The following is a 22130-nucleotide window of genomic DNA, read 5'->3' as shown; positions in this document are numbered from 1 at the left end:
TTTAATATTATATTTTCAATTTATAGAATATATGAACATTTTTAAGCTCAAGTTGTTTTGGATGGCTTCGGCACAACAAACTAGGAGGATGTCCTTTCACTAGGTTTTCGATGATTGCTATTTTTTGGATTGTGATTTTCCTTTTACTAGGTTTGAGCATTGTAATAGGGGAGCAAATGAGGTGGCGCATGAAATAGCTAGACTAGCGAAAGTTTTAGTGACAAGGGACTATTTTGAGGAGCCCATGATGAAATTGTATCTTTTCTTACGGACGATGTAACTATTATCTCTAATTAATAAAGTTCTTGGTCTATTTCAAAAAAAAAACTAGGAGGATGTCCGAGAAGCTGAGCATCTGCATTTTTTGTTGAGAAAACGCCTTGGAGGCTCTTTATTCATTATAAGTAGGCGAGTTCATATCTGATTAAGATGAAGAGCCTCTCTAGCCAACACATGTGCTACTACATACGATTCCATCACAATCAATTAGCGACTGGAATACGTTGCGTCGCGCGCAGCACGAGCTTGGACTTCCTCCGTATGGCCAGGCCGAACGCCTCCGACATGTCGAGCTCCTCCGGCCTCCCGCCGTCGGGGAGCTCCCAGTCGAAGTGGTAGAGGAGGCCCGCGAGCACCAGCTCCATGTTGGCCAGGCCGAGCGCTATGCCGGGGCACATCCTCCTGCCGGCGCCGAAGGGGATGAACTCGAAGTCGCCGCCCCTGAAGTCCACTGCGGCGGCGGCGCTCTCCTCCTCGAACCTCTCCGGCCTGAACACCTCGGCGTCTTCCCAGTAGGCGCCGTCCCGGGCCATGGCCCACGCGTTCACCAGCACCCTGGTCCCCTCGGGGACGTCGTAGCCCATCACCTCGCACGCCTCCCGGCACCGCCGGGGCAGCAGGAACGGCACCGGCGTGTGCAGCCGCAGCGTCTCCTTGATCACCAGGTGGAGGTAGCTCAGCTTCCCCATGTCGCCCTCGGTCAGCTTCTGCTGGCCTCTGAACGCCTCCCGGACCTCGGCCTGCGCCTTGCGGAGGAGGCGCGGCTCCTTCACCAGCTCCGACATGGCCCATTCCAGCGTCGTGGCCGACGTCTCGCTCCCGGCCGCAAAAACCTCCTGGAATTAGTAGACGATGGTACTAAGAGAGCGTGACGTGCTTCGATCAACTTTGAAATGAGAAAAGGGGAGTGGTAAGTGGTAACCAGGACGACGGTGATGATGATGTCCGTGGTGAGGGCGCCGCCGTCCTTCTGCACCCTCAGCAGCACGCCGAGCAGGTCGTCCTCGCCGTCGCCGCCGCTGCCTTGGCCGCCCTCGGCGCGCTCGCGGATGATGTCGCTCAGGATGTCGCGCGCGTTGCGGTTGCACTGCTCGGCCTCGCGAAGCCCGCTGCCGATCCAGCGCGCCAGCGCCGACGACGGGAACAGGTCGGACAGGCTGTTGCCGGCCGTCAGCCTCGCGGTCTCGTCGAGGTCGTGCAGGAACTCCTCGCGCCGCGCGCACCGGCTGCCGACGGCCGACCGCACCACGACGTCGTTCACCACGCGTGCCAGCCGCTCGCCGATCTCCACGACGGCGCCGTTGTCGGAGCGAGAGCGAGCGCACTCGTCGGCGACGGAGCGGAGCAGGCCGCCGGCCTCCTCCTCGCGGATGTGGCGGAAGGACTGGACGCGGCGCGCGCTGAGGAGCTCGAGCACGCACACCCGGCGGAGCTGGCGCCAGAGGTCGCCGTAGGGGGAGAAGAGGACGTCCTGCCCGCCGCGGGTGAAGACGGCCAGCATGGGCGTCATGTGGCGGCTGGCGAAGGCGGCGTCGTGCGTCTTGAGGACCTCCCTGGCGGCCTTGGCGGAGGAGACGACCAGCGTGGGCACGGCGCCGAAGCGGAGCAGCATGAGCGGGCCGTGCCTGCCCGCGAGCTCCCTCAGGGCCCGGTGCGGCAGGGCGCCGTGGCGCGACAGCAGGACGTGGTGGAGGCTGCCGACGAGCGGCAGCTGCCATGGCCCGGGCGGCAGCCGCTTGCGTGGCGCCGGCGAAGCGTGCACGTACATCCTCTTCACGACGAGGTTGACGAGTAAGAAGACCAGCAAACCGAGCAACGGCAGTGCTACGAGCTCCATTGTTGGAGTATGGAAGGAGGAGCTAATCTCTTGCATGGAGGGAAGCATGTGTTTGGGTGCGAATTTATAAGGCGTCGTCGTCATCTATGCCTTCACGGCCGGCAGCTACGATCGGTCAGTCGGTCGGTGCTCGTGTACGGGTGTAGTGTTGGTGACTACGTACATGTGACTTACTGTTGAGGCCTCCTTTGGTTTTTGGTTTGTAGGAAATCTTATAGGATTTCTATAGGATAAGATTTGCATAGGATTTTTTTTTTGAAGCCCTTTGATTCGTAGGAATGGATTCCTATTCATATGTAGGATAGGAATCAATCCTTCATATTTTGAAGGAAAGAAACATTAGTTAAGACTCAATAAAAAAATTCCTATCCTATGCATCAAATGATATCTCTTTATCTTTAAAAATTAAGATACATGTCATCTCATTTCCTATGATTTTCCTATTCCTATTATATTTTTATCCTATGAATCAAAGGAGGCCTAACAATTAACCTAGGTGAATTGGAATTAATTTGTACGTACGGTGAAAGAAACCCCTGGAGGGTGGTAGACTTTTTGTTTCCAGAACGTGCTCTTAACAATCTAGGCAAAAATGGTAAACACATGGACTAAAGCAACGGGACTTTGAGGATCAGTTGACTTGTTTTTTTTAATTGAGCTAAATAGCATTCTCCCCTGAAATATAAGAGCGTCTCCAATAGAAGCATAAACGTTTCGCGCGCTGCGTGCCACTGTAATACTTTTAGCACGTCGAACCCAACATTGGTTTAGCGGATACCAAAAAACGCGCGCCCAAAAAACACGCAGTGCAAATTGTGAAGTGCGCAATCCAGCGCCCCAAATTTGTAGCTTCTGATAGCGCTTTTTAGTGCGTGCTCAAACCTTTTTTCTGCATGCACTATTTTACAGTTTCTGCTGGAGCTATCCAACGCCCATAAAACCTGAATTTTAGCGTGCAGAGCCGTTTTTGTGCGCCTGTTGAAGATGCTCTAACTGGTGGGGTGGGCGCCCAGCCCCGTAAAGCCCCCGTAATTGCCTGATAATGTAGCAAAGCTCCAATCTAGGCTAACTAAAATTTCTACGAAATGGAGGCAAAAATGCTACACCTACATAACTTTATTATGTAAAGCTACATTCTGAATTTACTCAACCAATCACACCCCCTCCCCCCTCTGAATTTCACGGGGTGGGCCTAGGCTTTCTTTTTTCCTTCCAACCAAATCAAGCCAGGTCATCCTGTTCGTAAGTTACATATCAATATTTACGTAGGCGTAGCAAAGCTCGAACAGAGGGCATCTTAAACTGGAATCGCCAAATGGACGGCCCAAGATGTTAATCAAATTTTCGTTGCTTATCTGCTCTCTTCTTTCTGTCAAAATTTTCAAAATCAGTGACAATCCGTCCATACATTTAAGTACTTGCAAACAAATGCAACTCCTATTAAAAGCATAGGATGTTCAAAGTTCTATACATATCGGACTAAAAGCAAAATAATTGGCCATTCGTTTTAAATGCCTCAATTCTGAGCCTGCCCCACTTCACTGGACTAAGTGCAGTGAGTTATTCTAGGACTCTCCAATGTCGATGTGGAAGTATATGAGTGTTGGAGGCAATGGCGGTGATGGTGGTCCCTCCGGAGGTGTTCCGGCGGCGTAGGAAGGGAGGGGAGAGAGCACCCGCCTTCTCCTTCTTCCTTGGCCTCCCTTCTAGGAGGAAGAAGGTTTTCCCCTCTTGTTTGTGGTGGTCAAGGTTGTGGAGGATGAGAGCCTTCTTCGAGATAGGACCTGACTCTCGAGAGAGGCTGTCTCTGGACGCTAAAAATGATGTATAAAAGCAAAAAAATGATTACAGTTAGAAGAGTGTTGTTTCTAAAAAGAAGTGAAGAATCAATTATATAAGTGTGATCCAAGCACCCAACACATATACCATGGCCATAAGAGCACACAACTTATTGCATAAGAATTAACTGATGACTTACATGCATGAACCGATGATGGGGAATGGTTGTGATGCATGGATATACTATTGCAAAAAAAAAAGTAGCTCAAAACTTATAGGCACGGCTTGCTTATAAGGCATGGTTGCATGGTTAGAAAAGATAGATAGCGGATTGTACCCCTCGACACTTATTTTGAAACGGATGGGGTAGCTATTTAGCATTTGAGGAAAAGTGTCATTTATATAAAAAAGAAAGTGAACAACTATATAAGTATGCTCCGAGTATCTAACATATGTACCATGTCTATGAGAGCACAAAATCTAATTGAAAAAAACGATGAGTTACCTGCATGAACCGATGATGTGGTAGCACTACATGGATATGCTAATGCAAAAAATATAACATATAACTTGCACGCATGGCTAATTGACGTGGCATGGTTGCATGGCTAGGAAAAATATATAGTGAGTTGTAGTGCATGTCACAATTTGTGCAATGTATTTTAAAACCACACATAATACACTAATGCATGTTGCATGGTAGAGGGCTCTTATGCATATATGAGATGCTAGTGGACGTATGTTAAAAAAATGCTAGTGGACGTAACAACCACAATAACAATGATGTTGTAAAAGCACGCATATTGAGATAATTAAAAGTAGCGTGGATCACTCTCTTAAGCATATAAGATTTTGTATAATGCATTTTATAATGATTATGGAGACTGTTCTTTCGACGATTCTCCTAAGTTGTTCTTACTGGCTGACGCAGACTCGAGCAAGAGGCGGCTAGCTCCGGCTCCAGGTCCTGGACACGGTGACGTACCGGCGGCTGTCTACCAAATGGATGTTTATGTTTTATAATTTACTCAACCGAAGCGTATCATGGACACGGTATCCATGTGTTACGCGATCAAGATTAAGTGACCTGGTACCCTAATAGAAATGGTGACTTAATTGTACCGGTGCATACTGAACTAGTGAACTGACCACATCCGGGCTCCCGTTTCGTAGACTGATCATAGATGCAGGTATTTTATTCTCGAGTGTACGACTGAAACCACCAATCAACCACGCTTGAATGAAGAATACAAATGTCCGACCAACAGCCAAGACAAGATTCTGCATACTATTGGTAATTTATCGTTATCTGATTCCAGATGTAGACGCGGTAGCAGAGAAACGACCGACTAAACGGTCGACGGAAGGCAGCCGGCGGCCGGGCTCCGTCGTGCCGTGACCAAATCCAGGGACGCAGCTCCTCTGATCGTACGGCGCACTCGCTGACGTGTGGACCCGGACCTACGCGTCAGTGGCCCAACGTCAGGGGGCCGTACGTCAGGGGATCCGGCTCCCAAATCCAGAGCGCGCCACCACGTGAAAGCACGCTGAGGAGGTGTCTCCAAAACCCAATCGCCTGGTTCCTCCTGAATGTTTGTTATGCTGGTCCTTGAGAGGGCCTGAAAGATGCAGTTTTTATGCATGGGACTATGACAGGGAAGTACATCTCTTTCAAAAATAGAGCTAGTCGTTTGAGAAGAAAACACAAGGGCTGTGGAATTATAACAGAGAGAAGGGGAGAACAGAAGAAATAGAGTTTCTCTGCCTGACTACAGTAATTACATACCAAAAAATGAGAAGGGGAAAATAGAAGAAATAGGGACCGTGGAATTGCCCGCTTTTCTTCGTCAATTCGGACTCTTGTAGCAACTAGCTGGAACATGAATTCGTTATGGTATCGGAGTCAAGATGTCTCAAGTTCAAGACCTTCTCGACGCACTATTAAAAAAAAGATTCTATGACCTACGCTGAACACATAAAGACTAAAAAAATAGATGTGAGAGAGAGTGTTGAAATATAATATTGTCTATCTTTGTTCGTTAGTTCAGACTTTTGGAGCAGCTGGCTGAAGCATAAATTCAATATACTTATCTGAAACTTAATTAGCCGACTCCATTTACGCATCCTGTTTATCAACACTAGTAATCATGTTTTGAGGAAGGGGAGCCTTGGCGCAGTGGTAAAGCTGCTGCCTTGTGACCATGAGGTCATGGGTTCAAGTCCTGGAAACAGCCTCTTACATAAATGTAGGGAAAGGCTGCGTACTATAGACCCAAAGTGGTCGGACCCTTTCCTGGACCCTGCGCAAGCGGGAGCTACATGCACCAGGTTGCCCTTTAGTAATCATGTTTTGAACGAATTTGTTTATAAACTTCTAGGAAATAGCATAAAGAGCAGTTAGTCATAGTCGATTAATTGTTTTTTTTCATCTGAAAGGAGGTTATCTCTGTTCTCTACATCAATACAATGCACACATCCATTTTTGTGAACTAGCATGTTTCCAAAATTCACTTGAACCAAAGAAGGGTGACCTTGTTGGTGGCAGTAGTGCTGGCAATGTTGGCCATGACAATCTTAGCGAAGTCTGAGTCAAACTCATGAAAGTAGTTTAACATCGACGAGCAAGCAGTGGTCAGGAGACACGCCCCAAAATCTTATCGCTCTTCATCGGGTGTAGGTTAGTAATGGGCCTAGTTTTGTAGACTTGCCCTCGTGCAGCCGTGCATGCGGTCGCTAGGAGCCCAAGACAGGGAAGCCGAGAGCAGCATAGGGAGTGAAACAGTTACGATGGTGTGAGCGCGAGGAGGCAGAAGACAAGTTGGTTGGGTAACATCCGGGGATAAACCTATGTTCCAGTTGGTAATAACCCGCCATCCCAAAACAAAAATGGTGTTTTACGAACCAACCAACATGTGGTTGGATGGTTAGAGAGACAGTGGTATTCCTAGCCCACCAAGGTCAAGTCCTAATGTTGACGAGGGGCCTATGGTGACTTCGTAAATCTTAAGATGATATGTCGGCTCAGTCTCTCAAAGGTGCTCATAGGGGTAGTGTGTGCGTATATGCGTTCACATAAATGAGTGTATGCGCGTGTATATGACCGCTTGTGTCTACTAATGTTCAGAAAAAATGGTTTTTACTAATGCAACTGTTAATGACTTGGAACTAACAACAATTAATTATATGTTTCAACCGGTAAAAAAAGGACACTTCGGCTGACACGCCTTTAGATTCGTGGTTCCGCCCCTTGATCTCCTTGTCACGTCCGTCTAGGTGCAGTGAGCACAGGCCATCGCCGCCGCCCTCTCTTTCCCTCCATGGCCACCGCCTGACACTGTCGTTGCGTCCAACAGAGGCCGCCACCGTCATGACTCTCAGCCGTGCACCTACATCAGTTTCAGCACCATGGTCTTGCCGACGGTCACCAACAATCCCATAACATCCAAGAACCCCGCCGTCCCGCACAGTGTGCCCCCCGTAGCAAAGCCCAACACCGCCCCGATTACCATGCCAGCCCTGCAGACCGCGAACGGCAGTGCCAGCAGCGCGCCGCCGCGCACCACCGACATGCTGCCCTGGTCAGGCCAGCCCTCACCGTTCGGAGATGTGACCTTGGGCTCCGATGAGAACATGGAAGGCATCAAGAAGGGGGCTAGCTATGCCGAGACGAGGTTGTCCGCCGCCATGCCAGTCGCCACCGGTGATCGCGACGTGTCTAGAGCCTCCAAAGATCGCCACACAAATCACCTCTCCAGCGGGTCACCGCCACCGAGCAGCCGCCAGCGGCAACAGGGGTCATAGTCGATCAAATGAAAGATTAACCATGGACAAAGAACATATTTACTGCTAGACGGGAGCACAAGTTTTCAAGCGAACATTATGTGTGCCATGCCACTGCCATCCATGGCCTTCGGTTCATATACGCCCCCTTCTTTCTCAAAAGCACGTGCTGTTCCCACTAATTCTCGCAGTCACGATCCGCACACAGACTTGTCTGGCGCTCTGCATCCGGGGCCTTGTTCCGCACCTCGCCGTAGAAATAGGAAGCGAGGCCCCAGAGCGACAGCCCGAGGGCGACGCCCTTGGTGCCGCTGAAGGGTTCATGGAAGAAGACGACGGCCAGGACCTCGGTCACCGGGAGGAGCACGGTGATGATGACTCCGGCGAGCAGCGCCGAGCCGTAGTAGATGGCGCCGATTATGCCGAGGCAGAAGCACTGGTACACGGCGGCTGTGCCGACCAGCAGCATGTAGTAGCCCGCCTGGCCGAGTTCGGACTGTCGGGCTTCTCCTGGGATTGCCTGCGTCACAATGCTCAAATTTGTTATGCTATGCTCTAAATTCAAGTATAAAGAGAAATGCTAACTTTTGACGAGCGAGCGGAGCGAGGCCCGTCGCCAGTAGGCGTGGGCCAAAGCCTGTTCAGTGGATTTTCAGGTACTTTCAATGCTTGTTTAAAATTTGGCAAAACTGATGAGGGACTAGCTGGCTATGTGGATTTAAATTTTGCTTCCAGCGATTTGGACACATGTTCACAGTTTCTGATTGTGCCGTGAGTTGGAGCGCAAAGTTGCAACCAGTAGTTGCCTAGTCTACCAATGAAGCAGAATACATGACTATTGCAGAAAGCATGTAAATAATCAGTTTGGTTGAAAGGTTTGTATTCTAAGCTTTGTGAAGATAATTCTTGCATTAACTTGTTTTATGATAGTCAGAGTGCCATATGCCCCACAAAGGATCAGATGTTCCATGAGAGAACGAAGCATATTGATGTCAAATATCATTATGTCTGAGACATTGTTGAGCAAGATAAACTGAAGTTATGCAAGATTAGCACACATGATAATCCTGCTGATATATTGATAAAGCCAGTTCCTGATGCTAAGTTTGAGCTTTGCTCAGACTTAGTTGGTATAACTCATTAGCCCTAGTGGTTGTTTGACGCCGAAGGTGTTTTCTTTGTTGTTCAGGGAGGAGGTTCTCATTCTTGCTACAAGATGGAATTTGTCTTAAGGTGGAGTTTGTTATGTTATGCTCCAAATTCAAGTATAAAGAGAAATGCTAATTTCTGACGAGCAAGGTGCGGGGAAAAATCCCCCGCGTTTGTAACCTCTTCTGATATAGTGAAGTTTGGCTTGCTGGCGTTTCCCTTCGTGTTGGAGGAGTTTTTCACGTTAAAATCTTGTGTCCTTTGCTTGTTTTTGATCTTTGAGTGTCATATCTCTACAAAATTAAACTCTCGATTTTATGCTAATAATTTTGGGTCAATACTAGTACTAAGATTCTATTCTGTTTATACGAAAATCAAAAGTATTCAAACAAAAAGGAGTTCGTTAGACATTGGTTTTGCATCATTCGAGCACTAGGCTCAAAAACATGTATTGATATCATCCTCCCTAGCAAGACATTTTTTAGGTGAAACAGTGGCGCAAAACACCCCACTAGAGAGGAAGGAATGTATGTACTTTCTCCGTTTCGAATTATTTATCGCATGTATGGATGTATCTATATGTATTTTAGTTTCAAATATATTCATTTCTGCAACGAGTAGTTTGGAATGAAGGGAGTAGAACTGAAAGAAGAACGAACGGGCGACAAAACTGTTCTTTTAAAATTAAAAAGAAACTTTGAAGAGAAGAGGTTGCCTTTTAACGGCATATCACCGGGGATGACAACGGTGTTGCCAGAGAACTGAGCAAGGTAGGACGAACTTTAATTTCACTTGTCGTGCCCATCCATCAATTCAACCCACAGCCTACTCGCACCCACAGCAACAAGTATCACCGGGGAGTGGTATGATTAACCGAAAAGACGTGGAGATGTCGATCACATTGACCCACTAGTTATCGAGATAAGCCCTCAATCACTTTCAATCTCGTCATCTTTGTGATGTCCCAGCTAAATGGAGTAACCCACAACTGCCTTCTCGCCGTTACTTTTTACGAACAGTAATAGTCGTGGAAGCTTTGAGAAGTTGAAAATTTTGTGGTCAAAGGATGCAATGAAGTCGACTGAGACTTGTTCATACAATCTTACGTGAAGATCCATGCAAATTTTTTATTTTTTATTTTATTTTTTATATGTTGTGCCATCCTCGGAAAATAGGTCTATAAAAGCATCTCTAGCAGACCCCGTATAAGTGGTCAAACCCTTATAATTTTTGCATTTCACAGTTTCGGTTGAAAAAAATGTCCAGAACAGAAACCGTAAATTTGGTCCAACCTGTAAAATTATTAAGGGCCACCGAAAATGCACACCCGAAACTTTTATAGTTGGAGGTTGGAAGGCCGAACCTAGAGGGCCCTGTATACCGGTCAAACCTCGTCGAAGCAACCACGTTGTCGCTGAGTTTGTCGGAATCCGCCATAAACCTGCCGGAATTCATCACCGCACATTGGAAAAGGCCGCTAGATGCCGCAATCGACCACTGTCAGTTCGAATTGGACGAGCTCCGACATCGCCGTGGCCTCCCATGACCTTAGTTTGGCCGCCGGAATCCTCCCGACGCGGCAGGCAAAGGGGCACGGCTCAGTCGGCCCGACTGGCAATAGAGCAAGGCGCGGACGGCGGAGGCGACGGGGCGTAGTCGGCGAGGCTGGGCGCGGCCGGCGTGGTGATGGGGCACGGCCGACGGGGTTGGGCGCGGCCGGCGCGGCGCCGGCTGGGTGAAAGGACGACAGCGGTCAGATTGAAGGAAGGAGCTCTTTATCCCAGTTTTACAGTTTATTTTACAGTATCTGTTCGGTGTAGCTAAAATTAACCTTTAAAATGCAATTTTTTTCGATCCGTATCCCAGTTTTATAGTTTGCGATTTTAAGGGGTTTGCTAGAGATGCTCTAAGAAGTAGTATAAAAAACTTTGAAAAAACACCTAGTTGAAAGCTTTTTTTTTTGAGAGATACCGGAACGTCTATTCATCATGAAATTTTGCAGCCACCTAACGCACTAGAGCATCTGCAATGCCAACAACTTTAGTTTGTTTTGGTCCATTTTACTATTTATTTTTGAATATATTACCGTTCACTGGGGGAGACGAGCCTGGACTCAGATCGTGGATTGCCTCATGTTAACCTTTGTTTTAGTTATCTCGTGGGAGTCACATTCAGAACTCCGAACCTAAATATTTTAGGCAATTGCAACGGAAAGTAGGCGAAGAGCAGAGGCAAGTGAAGCAGTGCTGAAAACTCACCTGAAAGTCGTTGTTCGCCAGCATGCCGACGGCGCAGAACGCCGTGGCGGTGAGCCCGATGACGACCTGAATCTCAACGACGAGCGTGTAGGTGAGGGCGGCGGCGCCGGCGCGCGCCGCGTGCCACGCCTGGCTGAGCTCCATGACGGGCAGCACGAGGCCGTAGAGCGCCGCGGCCGCCAGCGCCATGCCGAACCCGGCGGCGTACTGCGCGCCCGACACCCCCGCCGGGCGGTCCCCGCCGGAGCCCATCCCCAGCATGGCGGCGCCGACGCTGAGCAGCACGATGGCGTTGACCGTGGAGCCCGTGAAGCGCTGGCGCACGAGCAGCAGCGCGAAGGCGGCCGTGAAGGCCAGCTGCGTGGAGATGAGGATGGAGGAGGTGGACACCGGGAGGTAGGCCTGGCCGTAGGCGTAGAGGAAGTTGTCGGCGCCGGTCATGAGGCCCACGACGGCGGACGCGGCCAGGAGGCGGGGCGTCATGAGGAAGACGCCGGTGCTAGCCGTGGCGTCGTCGCCCTGGCGGCGGCTCCTGCGGCGGCGGCGGGAGGAGAAGGAGAAGCCGAGCGGCACGAGGAGGAGCGGCCAGCCGGCGGTCTGGAGCAGGCTGGATAGCCACTTGCGGGAGCCGCCGCGCAGGAAGTAGAGGCGGAGGAGGAGCGGGCCGCTGGCCGCGCCGACGGCCAGCAGCAGGAAGTTGACGGCGAGGAGGGGGTCCCGGAGCGGCTTGGCGGCGGCGGCCGGGAGATCGTGCCATCGCCACGCTCTAGCCTCAACCTTGGGCGCGCGGTGCTCGGTCGGGATCTCGACCTCCATCTATGTCTGCAGCGCATGCACTGGCTGCGCGAGAGTTGGCTGGAGGATCGATCGGTGAGACCGATTGGGCTGATGCAGCTGAGCTAGCTCGTCACTGCTCTGAGCGTGTCCTTATCTCGGTGATCCTCCCAGTTTGCCATTTGAGCCTCGTTTTTTGAAGTGTCGAGTCGTTCTCAGCACTGATTGCAGAGGGAAACGGGGACGATGCTTGGAGAGTCAGAACTGTCGGCTGCGTCTACGATCATCTCGGTTGTACGACTTCCACGCCGGATACATAGATGTTGACCGTATTCTTGTCCGCGCTACTGTGCCAAGGAGAGTGGATTTTCCTGCTCCTCAGCTCCATGGCGCCCTGTTTCTGAAAATTCGAAAATTGCATTTTAAAGTTTCAACAGGTCCTGAAAAAACAAATGCACGTAACCATCGAGATGTATACCACATATGTTCATATATTTTTTGTAAAGGAGGCTTACCCCCGGCCTCATCTGAAGCCTGCTAGGAATGGGAGGGACTCAAACAGACTGACACACCAGTCGTATCTGAAAGCGACTGTGCATCGCTGAGCAAAGCTTTTTGGAACAAAAATGATAACAAGCTGGTAGCGCACGAGATTGCTACGTTTTAGCTAGCCGGGTTGTGGTGCATGCAAAATAACAAGTTGGTGGCAGTGATTCATTCGTCACCCTCCATATGGAAAAAAAAATTGGTCCTTTTTTATGTGGTGCTTTCTCCTTTCAAATTAAGTTCCAAATCCTTCCGTCTTCCTCCGGTCGGTTGTTGTATTTGTCCCCGACTGAAGTGTTGTATGATGAGGCAAGCAGAGCTAGATGGTAGGCATTGCGAACTGGGGAGTCCACCTATGGCTAGTGGGTGTAGTTAGGGCAGTAATGCATAAACCAAAAGTAAGTTTTACTCGGTTATATATAGATGGGGGGTGGGGGGGGGGGGGGGGGGGGGGTAGGCCTGGCTAAAATTTAGTGAAGTAAATATACTTCACTAAGGTTTACTTTGATGTCTGCTCCTCTAGTTTTTAGGGTGTTAGAAATGCCTTAAGATCCTTCTGGATATGTTTCCGCTTCATCTTCATCATTTTCGGTGGGGTTTCCATAGAGGTGTTGAATATGCCCATCGTAGCAAGACGTGAAGGTTGTGGTGGCGTTGTGAAGATGGTCTTTCTTTCTGGACTTTGACATTTTTTGGTTTTTACAGGCACTTATTTACCTTTTGCCTCGTATTGGTATTTGTTGAGGTATAAAATGAAGTACATTCAGGTGTTTTCTCTATTAAAAAATGCCGTGCAAACTGCTGAGCCAGTGTAAAACCTGCTCGTATGGGGTTGTAAGAGCATCTGCAGCCGGACATAGTAAATATGCCCCTTAGCCCGCGGATGCGCCCGGTCAGTGACCGGGCATGTCCGTTTTGAGCTTTTGTTTATCAGTCGGCGCAGCCACACTTTTTATTTTTCTTCTCATATGTCCGGTCACTTGCATGTGATTGGTGAAGATAAAGAAAAAGAAAAAAAATGAATAAAGAAAGAGAAAAGGTGGTCCGGAGTGAGGCCGTGTCCTACGTGGCGGAATGCCCAGCCGCGTCCGCGAGCCCTCATATCCTCCCCATATTTGAGATGAATATGAGGGTTCGCGGACAGCCCGGCGTATAGAAATAATATGAAGGGTCCGGTTAGGTCACGTTTTTTCTTGTCTCTCCTGTTCGACCAATGACCGAGCACATTCACGGACGTATGAGGGATGATTTCCCACGTCCGGTTGTAGATGCTCTAAGACCATCAACCAATTTTGATGTTGCAACCCTATCTGCAAGGACGATTTCCATCGAATAACTTGCATACGGTAACAGAGATTGTCGACCTCGCGACAACATAATTTGTCTAAAAAAAGTTTGATTTATCATGCTTAAACATCTGACCATTGCCGTTTCTTTTTGGTCGTGAATGCCCTCCGGTCCTTCCGCTCTGGTTTGCCCCCGGTATGGCTCGATCAGATCGATCGTTTTTTGTCCGCGCGTGCGTGAGGAGGCTGGCGACCAGAAGCAGAAGCAGAGGAGCGCGCGGTGCAGACGGGGAGAAAATTCCACGCGCTCCACCCGTGTCATATTCTGCTCCGCTGCCGTGCGCGGCCGCCGCCCTCACGCCTCTGCAACTGCAAGCGGCCACCATCACGGCCACAGCGGCGGCGTCCTCTTGTACCGGAGCACGCACAGGCACAGGGTCAGAACTCACGGCGCCATCTACTCCCTCCGTTTCAAATTACTCGTCGTGGTTTTAATTCAAATTTGAAACGGAGGGAGTACATCGCTTTGGCTGATTCATCCCTTCCCAACCCCTTCTGGTTGTAGTATGAGTTCGTTTCTTTCTCCGGGGACTTCGTCATGCACCCGTTCTCTTACGGCAGTCGGTGTGCATTTTAGGCCAGCGCATCCTCTCTTCCAGTCCGCTAGGTTGGTTCGCCGACCGATTTTGTTGCTGTGCGGCGCCCTGCAGCTTCGATCCGTGCCCGGATAGGTTTCTTCTTCTTCAGCCCCCAAAATCCATGCATCCTGATTGGGTCCATCCGTGCCCTGCGCGAGCACGGAACCCATTCCCTGTCTGAGTGTAGAGTAGAAATTCGGCGTTCTTGTGCCGATTTGTGATGTGGAAGTAGCTTTGGGAAGTAACTGCAAGTCGTAGCATTGGCTGTTTTATGTTGAGCGGCTCAATTTAGGCGCATGCCACGCGTCGCCCGCCCGGGTAGTGTCCTAGACACTTGTAGGATTATCGCAACATCAACCATGCTGCGGGCAACCATTGCAACATGGACCATGTAGTGGACACTCGCCTTTAGCTTGCGTGACATTCATTATTTGGGCCTTTTGTCATCCAATGCACCATGATCCATGTTATGGTGACCCATTGCAACATGGACGATGAACCCTAAACCCTATGTTGCAAACCCGCCTTCCCATCAACAAAGCCTCTCCTGGCGGCAACATCATCCATGTTGCAGTTGTCTCCGGCGTTCCATGATCACAACATCTCACTATCGGTCGACGTCTATGGTCGCAGCTCCGCTGCCCAGGGCTCGTAGCATGTGTTGAAAATATGCCCTAGAGGCAATAATAAAATGGTTATTATTATATTTCTTTGTTCATAATAATTGTTTATTATTCATGCTATAATTGTGTTATCCGGAAATCGTAATACATGTGTGAATACATAGACCACAACACGTCCCTAGTGAGCCTCTAGTTGACTAGCTCGTTGATCAAAAGATAGTCATGGTTTCCTGACTATGGACATTGGATGTCATTGATAACGGGATCACATCATTAGGAGAATAATGTGATGGACAAGACCCAATCCTAAGCATAGCTCAAAGATCGTGTAGTTGTTTGTTGTAGCTTTTCCGAATGTCAAGTATCATTTCCTTAGACCATGAGATTGTGCAACTCCCGGATACCGTAGGAGTGCTTTGGGTGTGCCAAACGTCACAAGAAACTAGGTGACTATAAAGGTACACTACAGGTATCTCCGAAAGTGTCTGTTGGGTTGGCACGAATCGAGACTGGAATTTGTCATTCCGTATGACGGAGATGTATCTCTGGGCCCACTCGGTAATACATCATCATAATGAGCTCAATGTGACCAAGTGGTTGATCACGGGATCATGCATTACGGTACGAGTAAAGTGACTTGCCGGTAACGAGATTGAACGAGGTATTGGGATACCGATGATCGAGTCTCGGGCAAGTAACGTACCGATTGACAAAGGGAATTGTATACGGATTGATTGAATCCTCGACATCGTGGTTCATCCGATGAGATCATCGTGGAGCATGTGGGAGCCAACATGGGTATCCAGATCCCGTTGTTGGTTATTGATCGGAGAGGCGTCTCGGTCATGTCTGCATGTCTTCCGAACCCGTAGGGTCTACACACTTAAGGTTTGGTGACGCTAGGGTTGTAGAGATATTAGTATGCAGTAACCCGAAAGTTGTTAGGATTCCCGGATTAGATCCCGGACGTCACGAGGAGTTACGGAATGGTCCGGAGGTAATGATTTATATATAGGAAGTCCAGTTTCGGCCATCGGGAAGGTTTCGAGGGTCGCCGGTATTGTACCAGGACCATCGAAAGGGTCCCGGGGGTCCACCAGGTGGGGCCACCTATCCCGGAGGGCCCCATGGGCTGAAGTGGGAGGGGAACCAGCCCCTGATGGGCTGGTGCGCCCCCCTCTCGGGCCTCCCCTGCGCCTAGGGTTGGGAAACCCTAGGGGTGGGGGCGCCCCCCCCCACTTGGCTTGGGGGGGGGGGAAGCCACCCCTTGGCCGCCGCCCCCCTTGGAGATTGCATCTCCTAGGGCTGCCCCCCAAGGCCCCTATATAAAGAGGGGGGAGGGCAGCCGCACCCCCTTGCTCTTGGCGCCTCCCTCTCCCTCCGTAACACCTCTCCTCCCCGCTTGCGCTTGGTGAAGCCCTGTCGAGATCCTGCTGCATCCACCACCACGCCGTCGTGCTGCTGGATCTTCATCAACCTCTCCTTACCCCTTGATGGATCAAGAAGGAGGAGACGTCTTCCCAACTGTACGTGTGTTGAACGCGAAGGTGTTGTCCGTTCGGCACTTGGTCATCGATGATTTGGATCACGACGAGTACGACTCCTTCAACCCGGTTCTCTTGAACGCTTCCGCGCGCGATCTACAAGGGTATGTAGATGCACTCCCCTCGCCCTCGTTGCTAGATGACTCCATAGATTGATCTTGATGATGCGTAGAAAATTTTAAAATTCTGCTACGTTCCCCAACAGTGGCATCATGAGCTAGGTCTATGCGTAGTTTCTATGCACGAGTAGAACACAAAAGCAGTTGTGGACGTCGATATTGTCAATTATCTTGTCGTTACTAGTCTTATCTTGATTCGGCGGCATTATGGGATGAAGCGGCCCGGACCGACCTTACACGTACGCTTACGTGAGACTGGTTCCACTGACTGACATGCACTAGTTGCATAAGGTGGCTGACGGGTGTCTGTCTCTCCCACTTTAGTCAGACCGGATTCGATGAACAGGGTCCTTATGAAGGGTAAATAGAAATTGGCAATTCACGTTGTGGTTTTGGCGTAGGTAAGAAACGTTCTTGCTAGAAACCTATAGCAGCCACGTAAAAACTTGCAACAACAATTAGAGGACGTCTAACTTGTTTTTGCAGCAAGTGTTTTGTGATGTGATATGGCCAAAGGATGTGATGAATGATATATGTGATGTATGAGATGATCATGTTCTTGTAATAGGAATCACGACTTGCATGTCGATGAGTATGACAACCGGCAGGAGCCATAGGAGTTGTCTTAATTTATTTGTGACCTGCGTGTCAACATATAATGTCATGTAATTACTTTACTTTATTGCTAAACCGTTAGCCATAGTAGTAGAAGTAATAGATGACGAGACAACTTCAAGAAGACACGATGATGGAGATCATGATGATGGAGATCATGGTGTCATGCTGGTGACAACGATGATCATGGAGCCCCGAAGATTGAGATCAAAAGGAGCAAATGATATTGGCCATATCATGTCACTATTTGATTGCATGTGATGTTTATCATGTTTTACATCTTATTTGTTTAGAACGACGGTAACTTAAATAAGATGATCCCTCGTAATAATTTCAAGAAAGTGTTCCCCCTAACTGTGCACCGTTGCGAAGGTTCGTTGTTTCGAAGCACCACGTGATGATCGGGTGTGATAGATTCTAACGTTCGAATACAACGGGTGTAAGCCAGATTTACGCACGCAATGCACTTAGGTTGACTTGACGAGCCTAGCATGTACAAACATGGCCTCGGAACACCGAAGACCGAAAGGTCGAGCATGAGTCGTATAGAAGATACGATCAACATGAAGATGTTCACCGTTGTTGACTAGTCTGTCTCATGTGATGATCGGACACGGCCTAGTTAACTCGGATCATGTTTCACTTAGATGACTGGAGGGATGTCTATCTGAGTGGGAGTTCATTGAATAATTTGATTAGATGAACTTAATTATCATGAACTTAGTCTAAAATCTTTACAATATGTCTTGTAGATCAAATGTCCCATGTTGTCCTCAACTTCAACGCGTTCCTAGAGAAAACCAAGCTGAAAGATGATGGCAGCAACTATACGAACTAGGTCTGGAACCTGAGGATCATCCTCATAGCTGCCAAGAAAGATTATGTTCTAGAAGCATCGCTAGGTGACGCACCTATCCCAGAGAGCCAAGATGTTATGAACGCTTGGCAGTCACGTGCTGATGATTACTTCCTCGTTCAATGTGGCATGCTTTACAACTTAGAACCGGGACTCCAAAAGCATTTTGAGAGAGACGGAGCATATGAGATGTTCGAAGAGCTGAAAATGGTTTTCCAAGCTCATGCCCGGGTCGAGAGATATGAAGTCTCCGACAAGTTCTTCAGTTGTAAGATGGAGGAAAATAGTTCTGTCAGTGAGCACATACTCAAAATGTCTGGGTTGCATAACCGCTTGACTCGGCTGGGAGTTAATCTCTCGGATGACGCAGTCATTGACAGAATCCTTCAGTCGCTTCCACCAAGCTACAAAAGCTTTGTGATGAACGTCAATATGCAGGGGATGGAAAAGACCATTCCTGAGGTATATTCAATGCTGAAATCAGCAGAGGTGGAAATCAAACAGGAACATCAAGTGTTGATGGTGAATAAAACCACTAAGTTCAAGAAAGGCAAGGGTAAAAAGAACTTCAAGAAGGACGGCAAGGAAGTTGCCGCGCCCGGTAAGCAAGCTGCCGGGAAGAAGCCAAAGAATGGACCCAAGCCCGAGACTGAGTGTTTTTATTGCAAGGGAAGTGGTCACTAGAAGCGGAACTGCCCCAAATACTCAGCGGACAAGAAGGCCGGCAACACTAAAGGTATATGTGATATACATGTAATTGATGTGTACCTTACCAGTACTCGTAGTAGCTCCTGGGTATTTGATACCGGTGCGGAGACTGGCGAAGGAGCTGCGGAATAAGCGGAGACTGGCGAAGGACGAGGTGACGATGCGCGTCGGGAATGGTTCCAAGGTCGATGTGATCGCCGTCGGCACGCTGCCTCTACATTTACCTACGGTATTAGTTTTAAACCTCAATAATTGTTATTTAGTACCAGCTTTGAGCATGAACATTGTATCAGGATCTCGTTTAATTCGAGATGGCTACTCGTTTAAATCCGAGAATAATGGTTGTTCTATTTATATGAGAGATATGTTTTATGGCCATGCTCCGTCGGTGAATGGTTTATTCTTAATAAATCTCGAGCGTAGTGTTACACATATTCATAGTGTGAATACCAAAAGATGTAAAGTTGATAATGATAGTCCCACATACTTGTGGCACTGCCGCCTTGGTCACATAGGTGTCAAACGCATGAAGAAGCTCCATGCAGATGGACTTTTGGAGTCTCTTGTGAAGGAAATATGCCCTAGAGGCAATAATAAAGTTATTATTTATTTCCTTATATCATGATAAATGTTTATTATTCATGCTAGAATTGTATTAACCGGAAACATAATACATGTGTGAATACATAGACAAACAGAGTGTCACTAGTATGCCTCTACTTGACTAGCTCGTTAATCAAAGATGGTTATGTTTCCTAACCATGGACAAAGAGTTGTCATTTGATTAACGGGATCACATCATTAGTTGAATGATCCGATTGACATGACCCATTCCATTAGCTTAGCACCCGATCATTTAGTATGTTGCTATTGCTTTCTTCATGACTTATACATGTTCCTATGACTATGAGATTATGCAACTCCCGTTTGCCGGAGGAACACTTTTTGTGCTACCAAACGTCACAACGTAAATGGGTGATTATAAAGGTACTCTACAGGTGTCTCCAAAGGTACATGTTGGGTTGGCGTATTTCGAGATTAGGATTTGTCACTCCGATTGTCGGAGAGGTATCTTTGGGCCCTCTCGGTAATGCACATCACATAAGCCTTGCAAGCATTGCAACTAATGAGTTAGTTGCGAGATGATGTATTACAGAACGAGTAAAGAGACTTGCCGGTAATGAGATTGAACTAGGTATTGAGATACCGGCGATCGAATCTCGGGCAAGTAACATACCGATGACAAAGGGAACAACGTATGTTGTTATGTGGTCTGACCGATAAAAGATCTTCGTAGAATATGTAGGAGCCAATATGAGCATCCAGGTTCCGCTATTGGTTATTGACCGAAGACGTGTCTCGGTCATGTTTACATTGTTCTCGAACCCGTAGGGTCCGCACGCTTAAGGTTACGATGACAATTATATTATGAGTTTATACATTTTGATGTACCGAAGTTTGTTCGGAGTCTCGGATGTGATCACGGACATGACGAGGAGTCTCGAAATGGCCGAGACATAAATATTGATATATTGGACGGCTATATTCGGACACCGGAAGTGTTCCGGGAAAGTTTCGGATAAAACCGGAGCACCGGGGGGTTACCGGAACCCCCCGGGGGGTTAATGGGCCTCATGGGCCTAAAGTGGAGAAGAGGAGGGGCTGCCAGGGCAGGCCGCGCGCCCCCTCTCCCCCTAGTCCGAATTGGACAAGGAGGAAGGGGCGGCGCCCCCCTCTCCTCTCTCCCTTCCTTCCCCCTCTCCTACTTGGACAAGGAAAGGGAGGGGAGTCCTACTCCCGGTAGGAGTAGGACTCCTCCTGCGCGCCTCCTACTAGGGCCGGCCGCACCCCCCTTGGATCCTTTATATACGGAGGCAAGAGGCACCCCATAGACACAAGTTGATCCACGTGATCATATTCTTAGCCGTGTGCGGTGCCCCCTTCCACCATAGTCCTCGATAATATTGTAGCGGTGCTTAGGCGAAGCCCTGCGACGGTAGTACATCAAGATCGTCACCATGCCGTCGTGCTGACGGAACTCTTCCCCGACACTTTGCTGGATCAGAGTCCGGGGATCGTCATCGAGCTGAACGTGTGCTAGAACTCGGAGGTGCCGTAGTTTTGGTGCTTGATCGGTCGGGCCGTGGAGACGTACGACTACATCAACCAAATGCTTCCGTTGCCGATCTACAAGGGTACGTAGATCACACTTTCCCCCTCTCGTTGCTATGCATCACCATAATCTTGCGTGTGCGTAGGAATTTTTTTTTAAATTACTACGTTCCCCAACAGTGGTATCAGAGCCTAGGTTTTATATGTTGGTGTTATAGGCACGAGTAGAACACAATTGAATTGTGGGCGATATAAGTCATATTGCTTACCAGCATGTCATACTTTGGTTCGGCGGTATTGTTGGACGAAGCGGCCCGGACCGACATTACGCGTACGCTTACGCGAGACCGGTTCTCCCGACGTGCTTTGCACATAGGTGGCTTGCGGGTGACAGTTTCTCCAACTTTAGTTGAACCGAGTGTGGCTACGCCTGGTCCTTGCGAAGGTTAAAACAGCACCAACTTGACAAACTATCGTTGTGGTTTTGATGCGTAGGTAAGATTGGTTCTTGCTTAAGCCCATAGCAGCCACGTAAAACTTGCAACAACAAAGTAGAGGACGTCTAACTTGTTTTTGCAGGGCATGTTGTGATGTGATATGGTCAAGACATGATGCTAAATTTTATTGTATGAGATGATCATGTTTTGTAACCGAGTTATCGGCAACTGGCAGGAGCCATATGGTTGTCGCTTTATTGTATGCAATACAATCGCACTGTAATGCTTTACTTTATCACTAAGCGGTAGCCATAGTCGTGGAAGCATAAGATTGGCGAGACGACAACGATGCTACGATGGAGATCAAGGTGTCGCGCCGGTGATGATGGTGATCACGACGGTGCTTCGAAGATGGAGATCACAAGCACAAGATGATGATTGCCATATCATATCACTTATATTGATTGCATGTGATGTTTATCTTTTATGCATCTTATCTTGCTTTGATTGACGGTAGCATTATAAGATGATCTCTCACAAATTATCAAGAAGTGTTCTCCCTGAGTATGCACCATTGTGAAAGTTCTTCATGCTGAGACACCACGTGATGATCGGGTGTGATAGGCTCTACGTTCAAATACAACGGGTGCAAAACAGTTGCACACGCAGAATACTCAGGTTATACTTGACGAGCCAAGCATATACAGATATGGCCTTGGAACACGGAGACCGAAAGGTCGTTGAATCATATAGTAGATATGATCAACATAGTGATGTTCACCAATGAAAC

General features: G+C 48.6%; 2 protein-coding genes across 3 annotated transcripts; both read right to left on the bottom strand.

Annotated features, from left to right (window-relative positions):
- Positions 1–482: 482 nt before the first annotated feature.
- On the bottom strand, positions 483–2116 carry LOC123101637 (zealexin A1 synthase-like). The gene is made up of 2 exons (XM_044522997.1): positions 1202–2116; positions 483–1115 (listed from the first exon to the last, which is right to left on the bottom strand). The coding sequence occupies exons 1-2, from the start codon at positions 2114–2116 to the stop codon at positions 483–485; spliced, it is 1548 nt and encodes a 515-aa protein (XP_044378932.1).
- Positions 2117–7721: 5605 nt separating this feature from the next.
- On the bottom strand, positions 7722–12242 carry LOC123105350 (purine permease 3). Of its 2 annotated transcripts, none has more exons than XM_044527409.1 (2): positions 11083–12216; positions 7722–8195 (listed from the first exon to the last, which is right to left on the bottom strand). In XM_044527409.1, the coding sequence occupies exons 1-2, from the start codon at positions 11896–11898 to the stop codon at positions 7854–7856; spliced, it is 1158 nt and encodes a 385-aa protein (XP_044383344.1). In that variant the 5' UTR covers positions 11899–12216; the 3' UTR covers positions 7722–7853. The 2 variants fall into 2 exon arrangements, with proteins under 2 accessions (XP_044383344.1, XP_044383345.1); XM_044527410.1 differs by lacking the exon at positions 7722–8195 and adding an exon at positions 8213–10555 and having other exon boundaries at positions 11083–12242.
- Positions 12243–22130: the final 9888 nt, after the last annotated feature.

This window comes from Triticum aestivum, chromosome 5A (genome assembly GCF_018294505.1).
Source record: "Triticum aestivum cultivar Chinese Spring chromosome 5A, IWGSC CS RefSeq v2.1, whole genome shotgun sequence".
Taxonomy (NCBI): Eukaryota; Viridiplantae; Streptophyta; class Magnoliopsida; order Poales; family Poaceae; genus Triticum; species Triticum aestivum.
Note: the sequence above shows the minus strand (reverse complement) of the source record. Positions and strands in the feature narration are given on the sequence as shown.